General features: G+C 44.5%; 1 protein-coding gene across 2 annotated transcripts in view; it reads right to left on the bottom strand.

Moving 5' to 3' along the window:
• Positions 1-272: 272 nt before the first annotated feature.
• GRID1 (glutamate ionotropic receptor delta type subunit 1) overlaps positions 273-21,496 on the bottom strand; it is a 664,127-nt gene continuing 642,903 nt past the window's right edge. Inside the window, exons 14-17 of one of the 2 annotated variants that reach the window (XM_039872287.1) lie at positions 16,712-16,878; positions 10,125-10,365; positions 9,768-9,858; positions 1,217-1,322 (exon numbers count right to left, since the gene is read on the bottom strand). In XM_039872287.1, coding sequence (XP_039728221.1) covers positions 9,769-9,858; positions 10,125-10,365; positions 16,712-16,878 — 498 coding nt within the window. In that variant the 3' untranslated portion in view covers positions 1,217-1,322; position 9,768. Of the gene's footprint in view, positions 1,323-9,767; positions 9,859-10,124; positions 10,366-16,711; positions 16,879-21,496 lie in introns of both variants that reach the window. The other variant, XM_039872286.1, reaches the window with a different exon arrangement.

Here is a 21,496-nt window from a genome sequence, read left to right on the forward strand (position 1 = left end):
TTCTACCTGGCCTTTCCTCCCACCACTTCACCTGATCCACACAGCATACCTTGCATTTCCCTATATCACAGATCTTTCACCAGGCCAAGACCCCCTCTGCCCTGACCTCCCCAAGGCAATGATGGGGCCTGCTTCCCTTCTCTCATATTCTATCACTTGTCGATTCTTCTAGTTAACAAAGTAAAAAACAAGGCCAACAGTAAAGCATGTTGGCATCAAAGCCCTCAGAGACCATCGGTATGGGCCCTTCTCTCAGGACTCCAGTGGGGCGACTGCGACTAAGAGAACTGCTCTGTGTCCCGGGAGCCTCCTCAATCCCAGGCTGACAGGAACAGTTGATCACCCTACAGCACAGCGACCCAGTGGGCCAGGCCAATGCTGGCTCAAGGCTCACTCTTTATCTACCAGAAAGGGCTAAAAGAAGAACAAGGGGCCAAGAGTGGAGGAACGTGGGAGGAAACCGTGGCACACGGCAGCAAGCAGCATTTGGGGCTCCTTTAAAAGGACCTGCTCATCTCCCCCTCTCCCCCAGCAAGAGGGGTCACTTTGTCTGGTCACCCCTCCTGCCCTCAGAAAGGCTCAGGAACAGGGGGCTTCTTTGGCACTTCAGAATGATCACAAGTAATTTGCCATTTTATTCATATAGAACAAAATTTACAAAGTCATTCATACAGTTTTTGTGTTTTTTTACTGACTTCGAAAATTGGGAATATTCAAAATACACTTTTACCCCACTCCATTCTGTCATTATTTACACATATGTACAAGAAAAATGAAAGTCTTTGTGTGTGTGTGTGTGTGTGTGCGTGTGTGTGGTTTGTGTTGTTTCCTTGTATTAAAAAGCTCTGCTGGTCGGGTGGGTGTATGGGCGGGCGGGAGGGCAGGCTGCGTGGTCAGATGGAGGTGCCATGGGAGGTGTCCAAAGCCTCTGGAAGGACGCCTCCAGGCACGGGCTGGAAGGACATAGGGATGGGGGTCTTCACCGGGCTCTGGCGGAACAGCCCCCCATTGGGCGACCTGTGTTTGCACTGCATGGAGGGCATGGTGGCCGAGCTGCTCAGCGGCAGTGGCAGGTTGCTGCTGGGCCCTGATGAGAGTGTCCGGCTGGTACCATGGCTGCTTTGCTCTGGCAGAAAGGTGCTGACTGAGAGCTGGGTGTTCTGGTACTCCCGCGTGGGCTCCAAGGCCTGGCTGGGAGCCAAACCCCCCATCTCCAGGGCTGAGAGCTCGATGGATGCTGGGGAAATCTGCTTGTGAGCAATGTCTTCATCCATTAGACTGTTCATGCGCCGATGGACTTGCTCCAAATTAACTTCTTTGTCCTGGAGAGAAAGTACAAGAAGGTTAGGCTCAAGCCTACCATGAGCCAAGACTGGCTTTCTCCAACTCTGGGAGGCCTGGGGACATTAGGCCTGTTCAGCCTGCTGGATAGTGAGTGAGCATGCTCCCATTTCTCCCACGTCCTCTCAGCTGTATGGCTACCCCTCAGCTATCTGAGGAAATAGTAGCCTAGGACATTATCTTTAGGTAGCAAAGAATCCACAAGCCAGCCTTGGCAGCATGTGCTTCCCCTTTGCACCCTGAGTAGAATCATTGCCTTCATACCCAGTGATGCTTTGAAGAAATGGCAGACAGAAGGAAGAAGATGTCCTATAGGAATAAAAGAGAATGGTCCTAGACACCCTAATGTCCCCCATGTATTTACCATTTAGAGTTTATAATACTCAAAAGATTTAGTGTAATCACCCCTACCCTACACAAAGGAAACTTGAATTCAGAAAGGTCAATGAGCTCCCCAGAGTCAAAACTCCAGCATGAGGCAGAGGTAGCAATAGAAGCAGGGAGTGAAGTCCTGCCTCACCCTGAGGTCCATGTTCTCCTTAAGCAAAATCTCCAGGGATGTCTGGGAGAGGGCATATCTCTGTCTGAAAGACTCAAGAGGCCTGGTTCTTGGATGGAGATGAGGAATAGAAACAGTGAAGAAAGGTAGTTCCCAGGGGCCTGCTGACTTTCCTGTTATCAAGAGGTCTTGAGGCTGTCAAAATGGGTGATCCTCACACCTGATCTCTCCATATGGTGAATGGAATCAAGGAAATTGTTTTATTTATATGCTTAAAAAAAATAAAATGGAACATATGTCATTTCCTTCAAATAACTTGGTAATTTTTCACAACGTCAGAATAAACCAAGGACATCAAACTGCTTTAAAGCTTCTTAATAACAAAGACAATGTAATCTACTTCCTCAGTTTCCCCTTTGTGAGGAAGACCAGGTGCTCAGTAGAGGAGCCATAACAGCTCCTCAATGAGATATTAAAAAATGCAGTCCTATTTCCAGGCATAATGAGTGCTGCTGATGTGCCAGGCAAGGTCATGTCTACTGCCTACACTACCCTAATGTCAAACTTCAAGAGAAATACCACGTTGCAGGTCCACTCTGAGACAGAACTCCACAGGCTGTCTAATATTGATGTCCACACAGTGGAAAGAAGAACCTCTCCCCTGCCCACCTTGTAAAGTTGTTAGAAAAAACATGAAATGTCAAACTCCTGAATGCGCTTCCAAGAGGAAAAAAAAAGAAGAAGAAGAAACCACACAAATCTAAGGGCCATTTTGGTGGCTACTTTGAGCTCCTACAGGGCTATCGTTGTTGGTAAATATTTGTATCTACAGGCTATTTTCATTTCAAAATATATTGAAAGCACAAGACTGGTACCAGAGAGCCTGGAAGCTGGATAAATTGAGAGATAATTTCAGGCACTCTCAGGGTTTAATAACATAATCTTCCTTTCTCTTTGTAGCCAGCAAAGCTTGGAGAAGGCTGGATAAGCCATTTGGCACTTCTGGCAGAGTGTTTACTTTCCATCAAAGGATAACTGATGACCAAAGGTCCTAGGATCATTGGGAAAACTTGTTAGTTGCATAATCTTGCCTTTTCCAACTTTCTATTTCCTTTCAGGGCTTTAAGGATCCCATTGGGTATGGAAAGAAGTAAAGTTTAAGAGAAGAGTAATTTAAAGTGGGAGGCAAGTGTCTTAGTCCCAGATGCGTTCACTCTGGATTCTGGCATTTAGAAGAGAAGGCCTGGCCCCTTTTCTAAGTCAAATGAGCACTGGACCAAGACAAGTGTTCAGGAGATGCTCCTTGTTTCTCTGGGGTCTAGAGATAAAGGAGAACTTCCTGTCAAAGAAGACCATAAGGAGGCAGAGCGTTGACAGTGGAGGCAAAGTGAAAGACGTCTTCTCTACTTAATGCCAGGGAAACAAACATAAGGAGAGCTTCGGGGGAACACTCACCAACCAGAATCCTCTGAAGAAAAATATGAGCAAAAGAGGTCTCTGAGATGAAATTCTTCACTAGTGAAATACAAGGAAGAGGAGGTTTGGAGGCAGAGAGGAGAGGAGTATTAAAAAGTTGTAGGGCACAGGCATGAATCTAGCATAATAATCAGAGCTGTGAGGAGTTGATGAGGTGGTATCAAAACTTCCAGAATAAAGTCCACCCAGAGTGTGGTTGTGGAGATGGCCTGATTACCCTAGAGTTGGTATTTTTGAAAGAAAGCTTGAATAGTTTCTTCAATTCATATTTTTCTCTTGCCTCAAATTAAGGACAAATGAAGCAGTTCCAAGAAGGACTGCAAAGCTGTGCAATAGTTATCAACCCCTACTTGAGGTTATTCTTTAGCCTGTAACCTGTCCATGTCAGGACACAGAGAAAATATCCACACCACTTGAACAAACTTTTAGGGATACCTCTCACCTAAAATAACAGTCAAGAAATTAATCCTGTCTCACCAATGGGACCTCATTCTACCCAAATTCTGTTCCTGCTGGTAGCTGCAACTGAAAGCAAACCCTGGAAGAAGAGGGTGCCATCATGAGATTACTGTATGGGTTGTTTAACTGGAGAAGAAAATGAGTAGAACTAAAGCAAACACCTCTGTATCCTCTCTGGAAAACACATGCAGCCTGTTTCTGAGTCTCCCAACATGTCCTCCAAACTGTCTGCTCCTGCCACGGCCCAAGGGCCAAGGCTAAACCACAGAGAACTGGAGAAAACCACCTTGTTTGGAAGCTCTGGGAGTACTGTCTGCTTAGATCACCTGGAGCCACAGATTTAGCATGCACTAAGTCATTTTTGGTGGCCCCTTGGCCAGGGAAAGAAGAGGCAGAAATAATCTGCCTGTTTAAGGCAAAAGGCAGTAGTGATTAGAATAATTATTTATATTTTAGACAAAATGAGGTATTCTATTATGTTATGCAAATTCAAGTAATGGACTTTTTTATGTGAAGTACATCAGTTTATACCCTCATTATCTCAAGGTTTTGGTGTTCAACCAGGTAATGACAGCTGTGAAAAGAGACTTGGAAACTTGCTGCTGCCTTCATTAATTTACTGTGGGCTACTGACCTAGTCAAATACCCCTGAATATGACATAAAATTTACTGACTGCATTTATCCATGAATCCGGCTGAATTCCAGCTCTACGTCTCTCACCTCATATTAAACATGATGACAGATGCACCAACAGAGGTTACTGGGGACTCTCTCTCAGGCATTGTCTTGCAGAGAGATAAAGTTGTGTAATTAAGCTGCTGTTCACCAATGTGGAAATAATACAGTGTATTGGAAAACAGCAATTAACTAAACCATCATCTATGTAACAGCCGGTCACACGTGGGACTTGTTAGAGCTGACTTTGGCGTCCAATGCTCCTACTTTAAGTTGGGCAGAAACAAAATGTATTGAAAGACTTCTCACTTGCCTAGGATATTTGTAGGAGGCATCTTTGAGACCAACCAAGTGGTAAATGAGACCCAAGGGCTGGGAGAAACACCATCAATGTGATCTTAAGTGTTGCTCAAAGACTTGCCTGACTCCAAAGGGCTGGCTGGGAGTCTGAGAATTATGGCTGAGTAAGAGCAAAATTCAAAAAGCTGAATGTTAAGTCAATAAAGCAGTCCCAAGAGTAATTTTTCAGAGTATAAGAAAGAATTCTGATGAGCTCAATTGAAGGTTTTATAGGGGACGGCAATGAGAGGAGGGAGCTAAGGAGCACCTTCTATCATAGGTGATTGGAGCAGGTATACACGAAGTGAACCAAGGCTAGATGTGAAGTCTTGCTCAAGGTTATACAACTCCACAGGAAGTGAAGCATCACGACCGAAACTCAAATCTGCCAGGCTCCAAAACGTGGGCTGCGTGTTCTCAATTTCCACTTGGAAGGATAGTATAGACTAGTGTTTTCACCCTTGCAAAAACATCAAAGCACATATGGAGCTTCTAGAAATTATAGTTGTCCAGATCTACCTAATACAACCCTTTGGAGAATGGTTATCAAGCATCTGTATTCCTAAATAGCTCCAGGATTAATCACCTCTGATGTGCAGGAAGAATTGAAAGCCATTGATCCAGGTGCAATGATTTACACAACAATTTAACATTAATAACGTTTTCTTTATAGGAGCCCATACTGGTTCATTCATTCGATAAATACTTTTGAGCTCCTACTACCAGATGAACTAATGTCCCTGGTAAAGCATCCCTCTTGGTCCTTGGCACACAGAAAGTACTCAATACTTCAGTTATATTCATCATCCCTTAATGAGAGTTTCCAGGGTTCCAAAGAGTAGGCAAAGTGATAGAAATGCAAAGGTGGGAAGCGCCAGCAGACTTGAAGCAGAGACAGGCAGGTATAACATTAATGGCAATTCAGAATCACCCCCAGAATGAGGATATACACTGGGAGGTGGCCCATGGAGGTGGGTAGGGAAGTTTTACAGAGGGGAGTCACATCTGAGCTGGTTTGGAGATGGTATATGATAAGTGTTTATGCCATTTTACTGAAGGGCCTTGGGCTAAGGGCTGAAACACTCATTATCCTTAATCTCATGCTAAGTGGTCTAATATGAGCAGTATATTCATTGGGCCAGACTCAGTTTTCAGCAGAAGAGAGAAATAGGTTCAGAGGATGCAAATGCCTAGCTAGGTACCAGGATCCTGGCCCAGGGAAGATTTCTCAGTTACACTCTTCATTCTCTAAACTCTCTGAAAAATGCTAGGTAGGAACCCCTGCTCCTATACACACCAGATGGAAGGCACAGTGGCAGACACCTCATTCATATCCTAATTCTGCCCATACTGTGTCCGAGTCCCATTTCCCCAGGGACAAGGATGCCTTCTTCAAATGTTGTTGAAGAGATTCAAGGAGAGTTAAGAAGATAACATGTTATGTTCCTGCCACAGGAAGGTTGCCCTAAGATGTGACTGGTCATTCCTGTATCCCTTCCTGCCCATCACAAGGTCTTTAAGAGAGTAGCCCTTTGGCCACCATTCACCAACTACATTCCATGGGGCAGGTGCTGCATGAGGCACTGTGCACATCTTCCTTCTTTGAACCTCAGGGCAACACTATTAGGTTTGCATATATGAAGAAAAAGAAAGGTACAGGAGAGAAAATCTCTACATGGAGTTGAAAAAGCATCAGAGGAGTGGAAGAAGGGAAGGTTGTAAAGCTAAAGAAAGTTTCACTGGGATCAAGTCTTCCACAGAGAGCAGGAGTGTGTTGTGGAGGCATGCAGAGGCCAGCCCACTGGCCACAATGGAGAGGCCTGGATGCTCCTTAGGCCTGGGTGCTCCTTTGCCACTGCTGCCTGGCCACCCTGGCCTCTGTCAGCTCCTGACTGCTATGGAAGCAGGGGCCAAGGGAGGGCAGGCAAGGCAGGAAGCAATGAGAATTCAAAGCTCCCAGCCCAGTGATGTATGATTCATCCCTCACTCCTCATGTCATCTCCCATTTGTGCAGTTTTCATCTTTATTTCATGAATATTTTATTCTCAGAGCAATGACTCCACTTCCCCTATAAATCTAGCGGGTAGCTCTTTACTGCATCTGTGGAGCTTGGTGTACTCACCTGCATTGGGTAACTACATAATCGTCTGATTTCTTAGAAAAAATAAGAGCTCAAATCCCCATGAATATTAAGAAGCTGAATGCACATTACTACCCTTCTTCAAGCAGGGGTCTAAACTCTGAAGACATCTCAAAACAAGCTATTAAACATGAGTAAGACTCTACCCAAATACAGGTTTCTGGCTCTTAACAAATATGGTCAGTGCCCCAAAATAAAGCATTCTAAGGTGAACCAGACATTCTCACCTAATTGCAAATGCTGCTCCATAAAACTCAGGCAACCAGTAATACAGAGTTGGTCTGGATTAAATACTCTCCTTATTTGTTAAAGTTTTTAAAGACATGCTTCTAAAATCACATTGTTTCAGCCCCTTTTCTCGTTCCTATTTTCTATATGATCAGGTCCAAACCCCTGGAATCTAAGTCCTTCAGAGTAAGTCCCTGCTTCCCATTCCAGCACCCTCCACTTTTATCTCCTTACTGATGTCAACATTCCAGTCCTCAGAGCTCTGGGAGGTGTGATGACTTTGTTTACCTCCGTGCTGTTCACCCTGCCTAAAAGGCAACTTCCAAACTTATCCTAGTTCTAGGATTTGTATAACTCTTTTGTCAGCCCTAACAACCCCAGGCTCTAAACTGGTCTCTAACCAGAACCCTGATGACCCTGCCACACCCTGGCAACTGGGTGCCCCTTAGCATTTGATATAACCTGCTGCTCACTTCAGGGCAGCCCTGATCAACAGAATGGAGACTGCTTGGCTGACTTCTCAGCCCCATCTGCCTATGTGGAGATATGCCCGCTGAGGATAGGGGCTGTGTCTGTATAGGCATACTTATTAAAGAAAAAAGGAGAGGGAGGAGAAACTTCACTTGAAAATCAGAAACCCATAAAAACAGGAAAAAGATGGAATATTTCTTTCTTTTACCATGTACCACTCAAAGGGGCTGAAGGAAAGACAGCTACTGTGCTTTTCCAACATGCCTCTTCATCTGTCATCACTCTTATCCAGAAGCAAGTCACTGGCTGGGGCAGAGAGTTCCATATTTTTGTAAGCAGGACCAATGTATTTCATCCTCACCTCTTATGCCCAAGATCCAGGGCATATGCTGATGTCAGAATGGAAAATAAGATGCTTTCCTGATAAGAAGGGAGTTGTTCCTCACAGCTAGGTCATCCCTTGGTTTCCTAGTCTTTCTCTGTCTCCCTCTTTTCACCTCTGCCTTCTATGTCTCCAATTTCTCTCTCTCTCTCTCTCTCTCTCTCTCTCTCTTCTTTCTTCGTGTGTGTGTGTGTGTGCATACACACACAGTTACACACACCCTGATGATTCATTCTGGGCTGTCCAGGCTGGACCTGTCTCTAAACATTAAACTAGGGGATATGAAGGGACGTGACTGAAAGTAAACAAAGACATCTAATCCAGAGGAAGGATGGTCTCTCTCTGTATCTGGCTCAAAAAGACATTCTGGAGGACGAATCTGAGCCTGTGTCCCCTAGGTTCCCATTCTGTCCACACCATCCCAGGACAGCGCCTCCACAACTGTGCAAAGCTTGCCTGCCTGGAGAATCTCTCCTGCTCCCCTGAGCCAAGAGGAATTTGCACAAAGGAAATCAAACTGTAGACTTAAGTTAAACAAACAAACAAACAAACACAGAAACTAGGTGCAATGTGAGCCAGTCTTCCATGGTCCTACTGGGAGTGTCTCCACAACCACCCCACCCTAGCTGCCCACTGATGCTTTTGCACATGTAGATCTGGGTTGTGAGAAGTAGATGAAGGTGTCTTAGCTATGACATGGAAGGGGAGAAGGCTGGAAATGGAGACATTTGTGGCCCTTCCTTAAAACTACTTGTCACAATAATTTACTGTCCCTCTCAGTGATTTCACAGAAAATTTTCCAGTAGCAAAAGAAGCTTGGGATGGGACCATTCCTTTCAGTGGGTTTTCTTTAAATATCTTCCTTCTATCCTTGGTCCAGGGGTGATAGGAGAGCCAATGAGACTGTGGGAGACCCAGGTCTTGCATTTCCTTACATGGAGGCACATAGAAGGCATGTGAGGAAGATGGATGTTGCCAGAATATTTCAGACATGCTGAGTCAAACAGCAAGCTCCTTCCAGCAAAACTAAGTGTGATGACAGAGAGCTCACTGCCTGGTATGAGTGGAGACACTGCCCTCACCCCCACCGGTACCTGGGGCTCCATTTCAGACTGATATATGGGGTGTGGCCAGCTAGTCTCTCCAGGTAGCAGAGATGGTGGCCATGACCCAAAGTTACCTCTTTGGATTTGGCGCTGGTAACTTTACTGCTTCTTGTTTGAAGTTTATACCTGTTTGTCTTCACATAAACTATAAGTGGAGCTGTGATTTTAGAAGTAGTTGAGGTATATATAACTTGTAGTGACAGACCTATGAAAGAGTGGCTGGGCTTGTGCGATGATGCCTGTGTGTAGGTTTCTGCTGGTGGAGCAGCATCACTAAATGACACTCCTTGCCACCCTCCCTTAGAGAAGTTGTCTCCAGGGATACTTTATGAAGGCTTCTTAAAAAAAAAAATGAGCTTGAAGAAAAGAAGAGCAAAAACCCAATGAGAAGGAAGCGTCAAGGGCAGAATCAGCTTGTGGTTGGCATATACAGGAAGGAAGTATGCCTGGAACCTGGAAGCTGAATGGTCACAATATTCCTTGTGCTGGGTATGCCTGGAAAAAAAGTGGGTAAGGCTAGGCCCCGCAAGAAGGAGTGAGCAAGGGACAATGGGAGGGGCAGGGGCAGGTTCCCACTCACATGCTGGTAGAGCAGGCCATGTGGTAAGAAGCCAAAGAGAACCAGGAAGGAATGTGGTCTCCTTTCTTACCCTACAGTTGGTCTCTCCAGGTCAGGGTGGAGGCAGATGGGTGGGGAAGAATGGGTAAGGGCTCTCTGGTGCTGCTCATGCTGTACTCGCTCTATAGATAAAATCAGGACTTTAGTGGCTGTGGCTGGTACCTTGTCACTTTGTTCAAGAATGAAAACATCCTACACATTTGTTCTCTGGCTTTAAAATCAAAGTAAAGTGAGGACACCATCCCCCAATATAAAATACTGCTGTTTCCAGACAAGTGACTTGGGTAAATACTAACTGGAAGAACCCCCACCCCTCCAAGTGGCCCAGTGGGTCTATCCTGCCTCTAGGCTGCAGAAAGGAGAAGCAGAAAGGACCCAGAGCACAGACCTCTTTGGGGGCCTCCTGGTGGCACCGGTTGCTATTCCACCACAACTCCAGGGCGGCCACCAGGCAGGCAAGGAGGAGGCCAATAGCCAAGATGCAGAAGACACCGGCAAAGCTGTGCAGTTTGAGGGACTTGCCATCTGCCTGGGCGCTGGCATGGCTGGTGAGGTCACAGCGGCCCATGTGTGGCCACCACTTCTGCTTGAGCACATCCAGGTCCCCGGTGTCTTGCAGCTCCAGGATCCTACAAGATATAATCACCATGAGCCACACATGCTGGCCTCATCAATACACCATGAAGGTCCTGGCCCCTTCCCCATCATGCTGGCCCCACTGCAGACAACATGGAACCATCGAAGCAGCTCTCTGCCTTAGCTTTTCCCCTCCCAATCCATTCTCCTCTCTACAAGCAGAGTGTTCTTCTCAAATACACATCGGGTTTTGTCACTCTCCTTCTCAAAAGCCTTGATGCCCTCGCCCATCCTCTCTTGCTGCCCATGGATAAAGTCTAATAGCAAAGCATATAAGGACCCTTCACATGTGATCCTGAGGCAAGCTCTGAGGAATAAATCAGGAAATACAAAAATGAATGGGACACATACTCAGACTGTGGACTTATGATGTTCCTGCTTACAACAATGTTTTCCTTCAAACTTCATTAACTGTATCCTATGTCTCTCTCATTAGGGTTTGCCAAATCATTCCTTCCTTCTTTCAATTTAAGGAGCACCTGCATTGTGCCAAGTGTGATATTCAACATTGCTGAGCTTATGGTCTAGAGACACATACAGGAACATTAAAAGAATTAGAGGTGGAGACAGAAGCTGTGACCAATACAATGAAATGAACATAGAGGTGCTAGGAAATGGTACATTGGGAAGGTGGCCTAGATTGGAGAGTTACAGAAGACCTCATCAAGGAGGTGAGGTGACAGGTAAGTGGAAACTTGAAGGATGATTAGTCATAACATAGCTCACACTCATCCAGTACATTCTGTGTATCAAGAAGCATCCTTAAGTGCTTGACAAATAGTGTTTAATTCTCATGTCAACACTTTGAGATGGTTAATTCCATTTTCCCATTTTTACAGAGAAGGAAATTGAGGCACAGAGAGGTAAAATATATTGCCAAAGTCACCTTATGGTTGGCAGAATTAGTGTTCAATGAGGAGAAGGAAGAACCTTCCTGAGAATACAACCAGGTTTGAAAGTCCTGTCTGGGGTAAATGCTCAGCATGTTTGAGGAGCTAAAATGTGTCCAGTGAGAGAGGAGAGCAGTGTATGAGGAGGAGAGTAGTGTAAGATGAAGATAGCAAAGCAGGTAGAGCTAAGAACATGGGTTCTGAGAGGATGGAAGAGAATTTGAATTTTATCCTGCATTCAAAGGTGGGACAACCTTCTCTGGTCTTGTATTCTCCCATGTAGGTGGCTGGATGGCAGTTTTCCTTTGTTGACATATTTTATGGACTCCGTCTATAATCCAGGGATCTGAACAGTAAACTAGTAGTAGCTGGTAGACTCCAGGCTCCTCATACTCAAGCTTTTCCATTTGAGGATGGGAGCTCTTTAAGCCCAGTCCATGGTGATATATTCAGCTGACAACACCCTCTGGACCTCTCTAAGTCCTCTGGGGTATACATGGTTTGAAAGCAATCATTCTTTATAGCCAAGAGAAACTCACTGCCAACTGGCCAGTTGAGTAGTCTCTGCCCTGGACTTGCATTTCAGGCCAGCTGTGACCACAGGCTGAGGCTAAGCTCAATGACCATGCATAGGCTGTGACAGGTGGACAGCCCAGAGCGGGTTCTGTGATCTGTAAGCATCATGAGCCCAGCATAGCATGGCCTCTCACTGGCTAGGAATATCCTGATTCAGTGCAAAGAATAGGCTTTGTAAGCACCAGATCTCAGCTGGCTGTCCCAGGACAAGCGACGTGCCCATTAATCTCGGCTTCCTCATTTTTTACAACATATACCGATGATGCTTGCTAGATGATTATAATCTTTCAAGACAGGAGCAGTGCTTTACTCTCCATGTTTTCCTCTGAGCAAGCATAGTGTCCAACAATTTGGGCTCTCAATGGATGTTTGTTGCATCAATAAATGTATGAATGGCTTAACTGAATATTGAAAACTAATCTAAACTAAAATAGCCATGATGAGATAATTAGATAATATCTGTTAAGTGCCCAGAGCGCAGATCAGTACCAAAGACTTAGAATGTGGCAGTGCATATAGAAGCTTGGTCCTTGAGATAAACACATGATTTACATGTTGCATTTGTGTGACATGGAGTCATGCTCAGCATGCTGCTGAGGCAATAAATCTCTTAACATGGCACATCCGATGATTAACTGGGAAGCTGTAGTGTTCCATTACCTCTATGTGGCTCAGGACATGTTAGGGAAGCTGCATGTCTGTATGTCCACTGGCTTGTGCTCACCAGCCATTAATTAAGTCTCCGCTGGCAGGTCTGAGTAGGCTGGGCCTCCGGGCAGTTACAGGAACCCAGGGCTGGATGTATAGGACCTCAGAGCTTTTGAGAAGATTCATGGTTGAAGTACTGGCTCACCAAAGAGAGATAGCCAAGCTTCATGTTTACTGGCGTGGATTCTGTTCTGATGGACATCATGTCCAACCCAGGCTCTGCCATCACACTAGCTGTATTATGAAATCTCTCTCATCACTAAAATCTGAGATCATAATAAACGCACCTACCTCACAGAAGGATTGTGGCAAAATGAAAAGAGGAAACACATGTGCACCACCATTTCAAGATATGGTGAGTAATAAGACCTACATAACAGATGGTTAATAGTTGCCATCTGATGGCCATATTGACCAGTAGCCCTATCAGTTCAGTGTGGACATGAGCTGCCTTTTACTCAGAACACAGTGGAGACTGATGAATTTACATTGTTTTAATTCTCAAAATAGCCTACAAAGTAGTTCTTACTATATCTGCTTTACCTATTGACCTGAGGCTCAGAATCTAGATGACTTGCACAAGGTTGCAATTAGGAAGTGGCAAAGCTCCTTTTTAGAGCTGGATCATAATGACCCAGGAGGTCATGCTCTTTCCAGAACACCAGGCTGCTAAGTGCAGTCAGCCTACTCTCTGAGAGTCAGGTTCTGGCCTAGGGAGATGGTGAGACTTGCCTTGGGGCCAAATCCCCACTCTTCTGCTCATTGACTGAAATGTCAGGCAGGCTGCTAATTTTGCTAATGTGTCTCTTCTTCCTGCTCCTTATAATTGTATGTATTTTTTATGCCCAATATTATTCCAGGAAGAATGTAAGGCAATTTATAGGAAGACATTGAATAAAATAAAAAATCAAACAAATCAAAAACAATGTAAATATGTAAGCAACAGAGAAAAGATAAAATAAGTCACAGGCACAAAACGAGTTCTAGAATGAGGCTAAACTAATACACACCATAATAATCTATACTACATACGAGAAAGCCAGAGCAATAATAACCACTTCCTGAAGCCCGTTGTTCTATTTTCCAGACAGATATAATTGCAAGTGCTTTCCTTCAGTCAATAGTTGTGGAGCTCGCTACACAGTAGGTACTCTGTAAATGGCTATTAAGTTGCTAATCATGTATTGAATGCCCACTCTGCATGCCATGGTCTGCAAATGGGACATAGCTCTCAACCCCCACCACACACACATAAGTTGTAGTCAATAGACCCTGTCCTCTGCTAAAGCTAGGGGGCATATCTATATTCAAGGAAATAGCTTAGTTCCCAGGACTAAAGGAAAGAAGTTTACAGCAGTTCCAGATAAGACTGGGATTTGTTATTTACACAGGGCTCTTTTTCTGTAAATGTCATGGAGCATTGCTTCCTGGACCTGCCACTTTGCTCCTCTCAGGCATGCTCTATGTGGGGACAGCTCACAGTTACGTATGTAACAGAGCCTCTTAAAGAGCCGTTGGCAAACGGAGGTTTGAACATCCCCCCAGATAGACACCCATCTGTCTAGCCCAGGAGGCGCTGCAGATGACAATACTTCAGGAAGCCAGCAGAGCCCATTGGGTATATTTACCTACAGTCATAGAGCACATAGCCTTCTGATGAAAGTAAAGCGTAATAAATCACATTTGCCAGAACAACAAGGAAACTTGACTAGTCACTTTCGCTTATGGTGACCCGTGGGGCTTGGTGAGCAGCCCACAGTGTCTCTATTGGGAGAAATTTTGAATAGAACTTCACGGTCCTAAAGTAGAGAGGTAAAGGCACAGTCCTGTTCCAAAGCAAGTGTGCTTCTCTGGGACTGCACACCCCCACACTGGTCCTATTCCATTGCCTTCTGGAGACACACAAAGGACATCAAATTCCTTCTGTACTCAGCAAGTTTTACGATATTGGCGGTGAGCAACCACCCTCTCTCTACTGATCTCTTTCAGGTCAAGTATTCTCTGGTCCACCTCTGACCTTTTTTTAGACTCTTCACTGTCATGACTCCATCGAACAATCCAGCTGAGAACCAAGCTCTCTCCTCACTCCAGTGCATCATCATTCACTTGGCAGACTTTCAGGAGATCTCTGAGCAGAAAGAGTGCATAGGGACCCCAAGTTTCCTTCACTGGGACCCTATGCTTTCATGAGCTCTGTCTTGGGACATTTTAGCTGTCTTGTCTGGTGGTGCTACTGCTGCTGCTTTAGCCCCACAAGCTCCCTGACCATCTGTTCCAGAGTACTGCTCACAGGTTGATGGTCTGTGGAATGCCCTGAGCCTTCTGTCCCAGAAAATCGACTGGGGTAAACCTCAAGAACACCAGTGTATTATGCATCTGCAAAGAAAACATTCTTTCTTCATGCCTTTAATTTGAGCAGTTGATAAATCACTCCTCCTCCTTCTCTCTTGTCATCTCTCTCTGCTCCAGGGAGCAAAGGGAGGCAAAGAATGTATATTTGATTAAAATCTAGAGAAAACCCAAAAGCCTCATTTAACTTAATTAGTTATACCCCTTTTCCCAGTTTTGCAAATGAGCCTCTCTGAATGGATGAGTTGCAGGCCCTCCTCCTTCAGCCTTTCCCAGATGGGGCTTAGGCTCAGGTGCTTACAATGAAAAGATCTCAATCAAAATTTAGAAGGTAGAAGGGAGGTGATAGGGCTCTGAGATCTAACAGCAACATTGGCACAGCACTGGGGCACAGGGGACCTGCATTTTCCTTCCAATCCTGCCAGTAGCTAGCTGAGTAACTCCAGGTGTCAGTTAACCTCTGTGAGCTTTAGATGTTAAAATGATGTTAAAATAATGGCTCTTTCACCTCTGACTGGAAGATCCTCAGTGCCGAAATGAATGTGTTAATCAGGCAACTTGGGTTTGCCCCTAAGCCTGGGCACCATGTCAGTCTTTTCATCTAGACACTTCTGCCACATTTCAGATTTTGGTGGACCAAGACAGAATCTGCCCTTAGAGATTCTTCTCTGGGTTCTATAGTTCTGCCTTCTTCACCCGCAAGGATGTCACCTCACAGACATATGTGAGTTGTGGGCCCGAGGCTTATGTGTTCCTGGGGACAGGAGCCCCTATTAGCAGGCTGGTTACTGGAAAGAGGCCACTGAGCTTATCCGTGCTCTTCACTTTCATCCTCTTTGGTGAGACCAAGTCACTTGGTCAAGAACTAAAGTAAGCTCTTATGGCAGAAAACAACGGTGAGACGAGGAGGGGCTGTTTTTATCAAGGAGGCTGGCCAGGTATCCAGAGGGAGCACTTGGAAACTTGATCATGCCCCAGGGAACAGAGAAGATCAGGCTCAAGCGGTGGACTCGCACCAGCAAATCACATGGAAGGCTAAGTAGGCCAATGCAAACTGGACACATTGTATTCATTTCCAGTGGAGGGTATCTGTGTGCCTTGGATTAGGCTGCATACTCCTATCTATACAGCCTTCCTCCCCACTTTCCCCGACATGCCTATCATTTACTAGTATTAATTACCAGGAAGTTGATCTGAGGCAGATGGGGAGGAGGCAGGTAATGAGGACCAGGCCTCTCCCTACTCCAGCAGATAGCATCTGCTCCCTATCCCATGTCCAGATGACTATGGAGTCCATCCGCTTTTCTGCCCCCACTTTTTCAAGTCTCCACATTGACCCTTCCCACTTCACATTTACTTTAAGAAGTAATTATTGCGTCCTTGCCAGATCCAATTAATTATTCATTTAATTTTAAATTACTGGGCATATCTGGCTAATTTCTATTCGTCCTTCAGGCCTAAGTGTCACCTCCTCTGGAAAGTCTTCCCTGGTCTCCTGGGTTGGTCAGATGCCCTCCTCTACCCCCAGAATATCTTCCCTGTTGCACTTACTGCCCTGTGCTGACATTGCCTACTCATATCACACTTCCCACTGAGACTGTGCACCTTCATAGGAAGGGACCATATACTCCATCTTCCTATCCCAGGACCTGGCACTAGACTAGCTGGGGTGTGGAGAGGAGCAAGTAGTGGTACATAGTCAGTGCTGTGGAAACTGTGATGAATGAGTTTGTATTGGCTTTCATCTCCTAAAAGGAGATTATCCTCCAACCCCAGCACAGATGGCTGCTGGAGTTGCCTTGCTGACTATGCCTACCTCTGGGAGAAGATGTCCCTGTAGGGGCTGCCATGCTGCAGGGCGATCCCATAGCCCTTGCTGCTGATGCTGTTGCTGATGACAGTCACAGAGCAGTCGTCATCCGTCAGGGCTGCATACTCCACCACAGCCACATCCCATAGAAAGGCGTAGTTCCCCTTCTTTGCCTGAAAGACCAAAATTACCATGAAGTCAGGCATACCTGGACTTCTGTAATAGTTTCAAGCAGTGAAGCACCTCAGTGGTAGGATTTGAGAGACCCTCCTTAATGGTCCTTTAGCCTACCAGACAGCACAGCAAACTCTCCTCCAATTTTCTGGTCTACAAATTCCACCACTGATTGATGCCATTCACTGTGGTTAAGACAGAAAAGGATGTGATGCCTCTGGTAGGCTCCAGTGCAGCGTATCTCACAGTGGCATGGACCTATTTCTCAGATTAGCAGGCTCACCTTCGAGACTGCAGAAAGTCTGACCTCAGAGAATTGAGATTTTTCCAACTAGAGATTTAGGGGGAGTATAATAGAATTCATTTAATATTTCTACTTAGAACCTGACTGAGCCCTGTTTAGGGTGAACACAGGAGATGGCCCTAAGTTCAGTGCCCCTGAGTGGCCATACCTTAACACCTAAATCATGAACTCACTGTGCATGGGGAACTCATTAAGGACAGGATCCTGATTATTATGGTGCCAGGCTGGGTTTCTGCCACTTGCTTTTCACAGCCCACACAATAGTATGCACATATATACACATATGCAGAGACAAATACGCATTCACACTTGTATGCACACACTTTAATGCACACATATATACACATATGTGCACATACACACAGGGTCAGGCTTCTGGTGTCACTGTTTCTATATCAGTGCAGATTATTCCTTTCTATATCTATTCAATGACTACAGATTATTCCGTCAGGAATTTGCCTGTAGCCACAGCATAAGCCTTACTCCATCACACCAATCCACAGTAGATGGTCAATTCGATTCTGAACTATAACTCTGACTTTGTCTGGAGTTGGAGTACTCAGAAAAAAAAATGTAAGCTTCTTTGCTTTTTGGAAAGAGATGCAAACTAGACATTGTCACTTGGCCAGCTTAAAATAGAGTATAATGTTCTTAATGCAGCAAAGTTTCTGGTTTCATTTCCATAGTGAGCATAAGACTCTTTGCCTTTTCTTTCCCTTCAGCCACAGCTCCCATGAGATGTCAGAAGACCTCAGTCTTGGCTGGTGGCAGGGCTGAAACATTACAGACAACAAAAGGCCACGCTGGCAAGCTACAAGCTTCATGACATTGTCAAGGGCAGGTCTCCTTCCTTTATTCAGTTGAGTCTTCACATCCACTGAGACTTTCCAAAGAGTACCACAGCTACTTAGATGAAGCTAGTCAAGGTTTGGGTTCTTCTGGAACTCTAAGTACCCCATAAGCCAAAATGGCTCATTTTTCTCATCAGAAGTTTTCTATCAGAAGGATTTCTGGGTGGAATATGGCGTTCCCCAGCAGAATAGGCTGTTTCTAGCCATTCACATGATTTTGTCCAATGACCTTGTAAGAAATGACACATACCTGTACCACCCATTGACTTTCACCTCAGGAAGCAATTCAAGTATTATATCAAATCCTCATTTTTTGGTCAAGCCAATTTCAAAAGTCCCTAAAGGACTTTGACCCAGGTTGCAAAATTACACTCATCTCTCTCCCTCCACATGGGAAGATAACAGTCTTTGAAACTTTTTCCTGCTGGCAAACAAGTTTTCTCACGAAAAGATATAAATTATCAGCCTCTTAGTTACTGAGTTTCTCAGCAAAACGTTGACTTATGACCTAATATTTGGCTTTAGTCTGACTCTGGAGCATTTTACATCCATGCTTGCAATTCAACATGACAATCAGACATTGTTATTTGTACGATTTCAAAAGGGCATGTCATGTTGAAGGAAGAATTAAGATCAGGTTAGTTTCTACCTCTCAATGATTTTATAAAAAGGAAAAGAAATTAGTTGAATCAGATCCAGTGAGAACCGACTCTTACAAAAGCCTGGCACGGCCATTCTAATGGGACACTTGGATTTCTTTAAGCCACAAGCATTTGTGGCTCCAGTTTTGGCTAAATGACAGGTGAGCGCAGTTGCATGAAGGAAGCTGCACTTATAGTCTTGCCGGCCTAAGATGAAAAGGCAGAAAACATATGGAAGGGATGCTGGTAATGTCTCAGCTGCAAATCCCTGCTAACCAGGAAGGCATCTGAGAAAAGAGAGGAAAGTAGAAGTTCTCCTTGAGTTGCTGAAAGACCCCAGACCCTCAATCTCCCCATTTGTAAATAGGGACTAAATTTACTATTGTATTTCTTATGTCTGCTTCAAGAAGCATGTAGCAGATCCCCAATTTACCTGACAATTACAGAACAGTGAGGACCTAGAGAGGCTGATGTCTCACATCTTGTATGTGGGCCAAATCAGAAGCTCTAACCACAGTGAGATTCTACCCTTATGAAATACTCTCTGTCCCCAAAGTCTCTTCCTCACAACCTCAGCATCACAGAGCTTCTTAGGTTCTCCTCTCTTAGCTCCACACTGAATAAAATGCAGCTCCAAGACCTTCTCTGGGCCTCTCAAGTTAATTAGTTTTCAGTAAAATCTTCCTGGCGTGTCACAGACACTGTGTGAGACTGAAGTCTTCTTAGGTCTGACCATGATCTCGGGAACATTTCAGATGCCAGCTATAAGAAGCCAAATACCCCACCGATCATGGCTAAGTCCCTTTTACATAGACCTTCTTTTTGCTCCCATGCCGAATGAGCTCCACTCCCTTAAAACTCTAAAATGTGCCTCTTCCTTGTAGGATCGCAACCAATTTTACATGTGGCTCCTGCTAATTCTGTGCTGCTTATCCACAAGCTCTGGCTTCTTCATATGTGGAGAATGCCAAATAAACCAAACATCTGCCTCCAGGAGAGCCAAGAATTTCCTCTTTTTCTCTCTCCTTTTATAACAAGCTTATTCTCTTCCTTTCTTAAGTCTGAGCATTGCCTCATTTTGCTCTGAAGGTCCAGCTCCCTCCTCTGTGGGCTCAGCCTCTTATCTATTCTCTACTTACATTATGAAGGCATTTCTACCTCTCTCCCTTCACTCTCCATCCCCTTAACTTCAAGTCGGAGACCTCTTCCACTTTGAGACACGTTCATTTCCTATTTATATTAACTACTTCTTTCTGCTGAGAATTTTTTTCCTAGTCACTTGGGAAGACAAAGTATTGGCAGGAATCTAGTCTCTTATCAACTGTGTGCCATTGGCTATTTCTCATAGAGAAAGAAGGGTGAACCCAGATACCTTTCTGTAGAAGCTGAGAGTCACTTGGCCAAGTGGCACAACAGCTCTCTAGAGGTGGCTATTCTGCTACTTCCTATTTATACTAACTCATTCTTCCTGCTTCTCCCAGTCCCATTCTTTCCCTGCTTCCCAGGTGGCTGTGGGGAGAGAAGGAGGATGCTATCTGAGAAGAGGCATAATAGTTAGTGAGCTGTTTACAAATAGATTGTGGACATTTATTTGTTCCATAATGCCTAAAAGATAAAAGTGATACTGTAGATATGTATTATGCATTAAAACAAGAAAAATTACTATATTTCACCTCTTTAATAGGTTAAATTACTTTTATCTGTCTGACTCATTTACAATATTAAAGGTATTCTGAATTTCTAATCACTGATTTACCATGTATCAATGCCTTGGAATGTGGCTGTTGGAAGTTAGGCTGAAGACAAGGCCAGTAAATTCAGCCCAGTCTCCCCTGAGCTTTGGGCTCTATATGGAGCCCAGGAGTACAAAAAACCCAGAGAGCCCTTTAGAGTTAGTTCTGAGATCCTAGGACTACAGACCAAGATTCCTCCAGGAACTATGGAAAGCATTTGCAGATCATCTAAGAAAGTGGAGGTTTGAAAGTTAATATAGCTAGAAGGATAATTTGCTACTTACATATTGTTGTTTTATTAATCAACAATATCCAGTGTTAGTGAGGTTGTGATAAATGAGCATGATCCTTCATGGCAATAGGCATCACAGAATGGCACAGTCCTTCAGAAAGTAATGCAGCAGTACATAACATGAACTTTTAAAGCCACTCATATGCTTTACCCTAGAAAACTGAGATTTTAAGCTAAAAAGTAAGCCAAACACACCTATGTATCTTAAAGATATGACTGATGTTTTAAATCTAAAGTTGACTGTAAGTAAGCATGAGAAGAGTTTAAATACTCAGTTTTGGGAAATAATTGAATTATGGTTCACAAATTTGATGGACTTTTTTTTGACAGTAATTATAAAGACTATGCAGAAACAGAGTGTATATATATATATGTAGTAGAAAACAATAGGATGGGTTACACTACCATTACTGTTCTGTATACATGTGAAATGTAATATGTCAAAAGATGGACAGGATTGTTACATAACTGAGTGGGATTTGTGATGATTCTTAGGACAAGTTGATGAAATGTTTTCTTTAATCTTGTTACAGAGTCTAAGCTATCACAGACTACATAGGCACCAAATCTGATCTCCATGCCCCTGCGTGCCCTTGGTGCCTGAAGGTGCTCCTGCCCACCTACAAAACACAAGGGCCTGGCAGAGCTCTCCATTTCCCAGGGCACTGACACTACCCAAATACTTGGGAAAGTCTCATTTACATACCTGGCCTAGATCTAAACATTTTGCTTTATTCACTCTCCCCTTTTCCTGGAAAGGAAAGGAAAAAGGAAAGGAGAGGAGAGGAGAGGAGAG

The sequence above is a fragment of the Pteropus medius genome, unplaced genomic scaffold (assembly GCF_902729225.1).
Source record: "Pteropus medius unplaced genomic scaffold, Ma_sr-lr_union100, whole genome shotgun sequence".
Lineage (NCBI taxonomy): Eukaryota > Metazoa > Chordata > Mammalia > Chiroptera > Pteropodidae > Pteropus > Pteropus medius.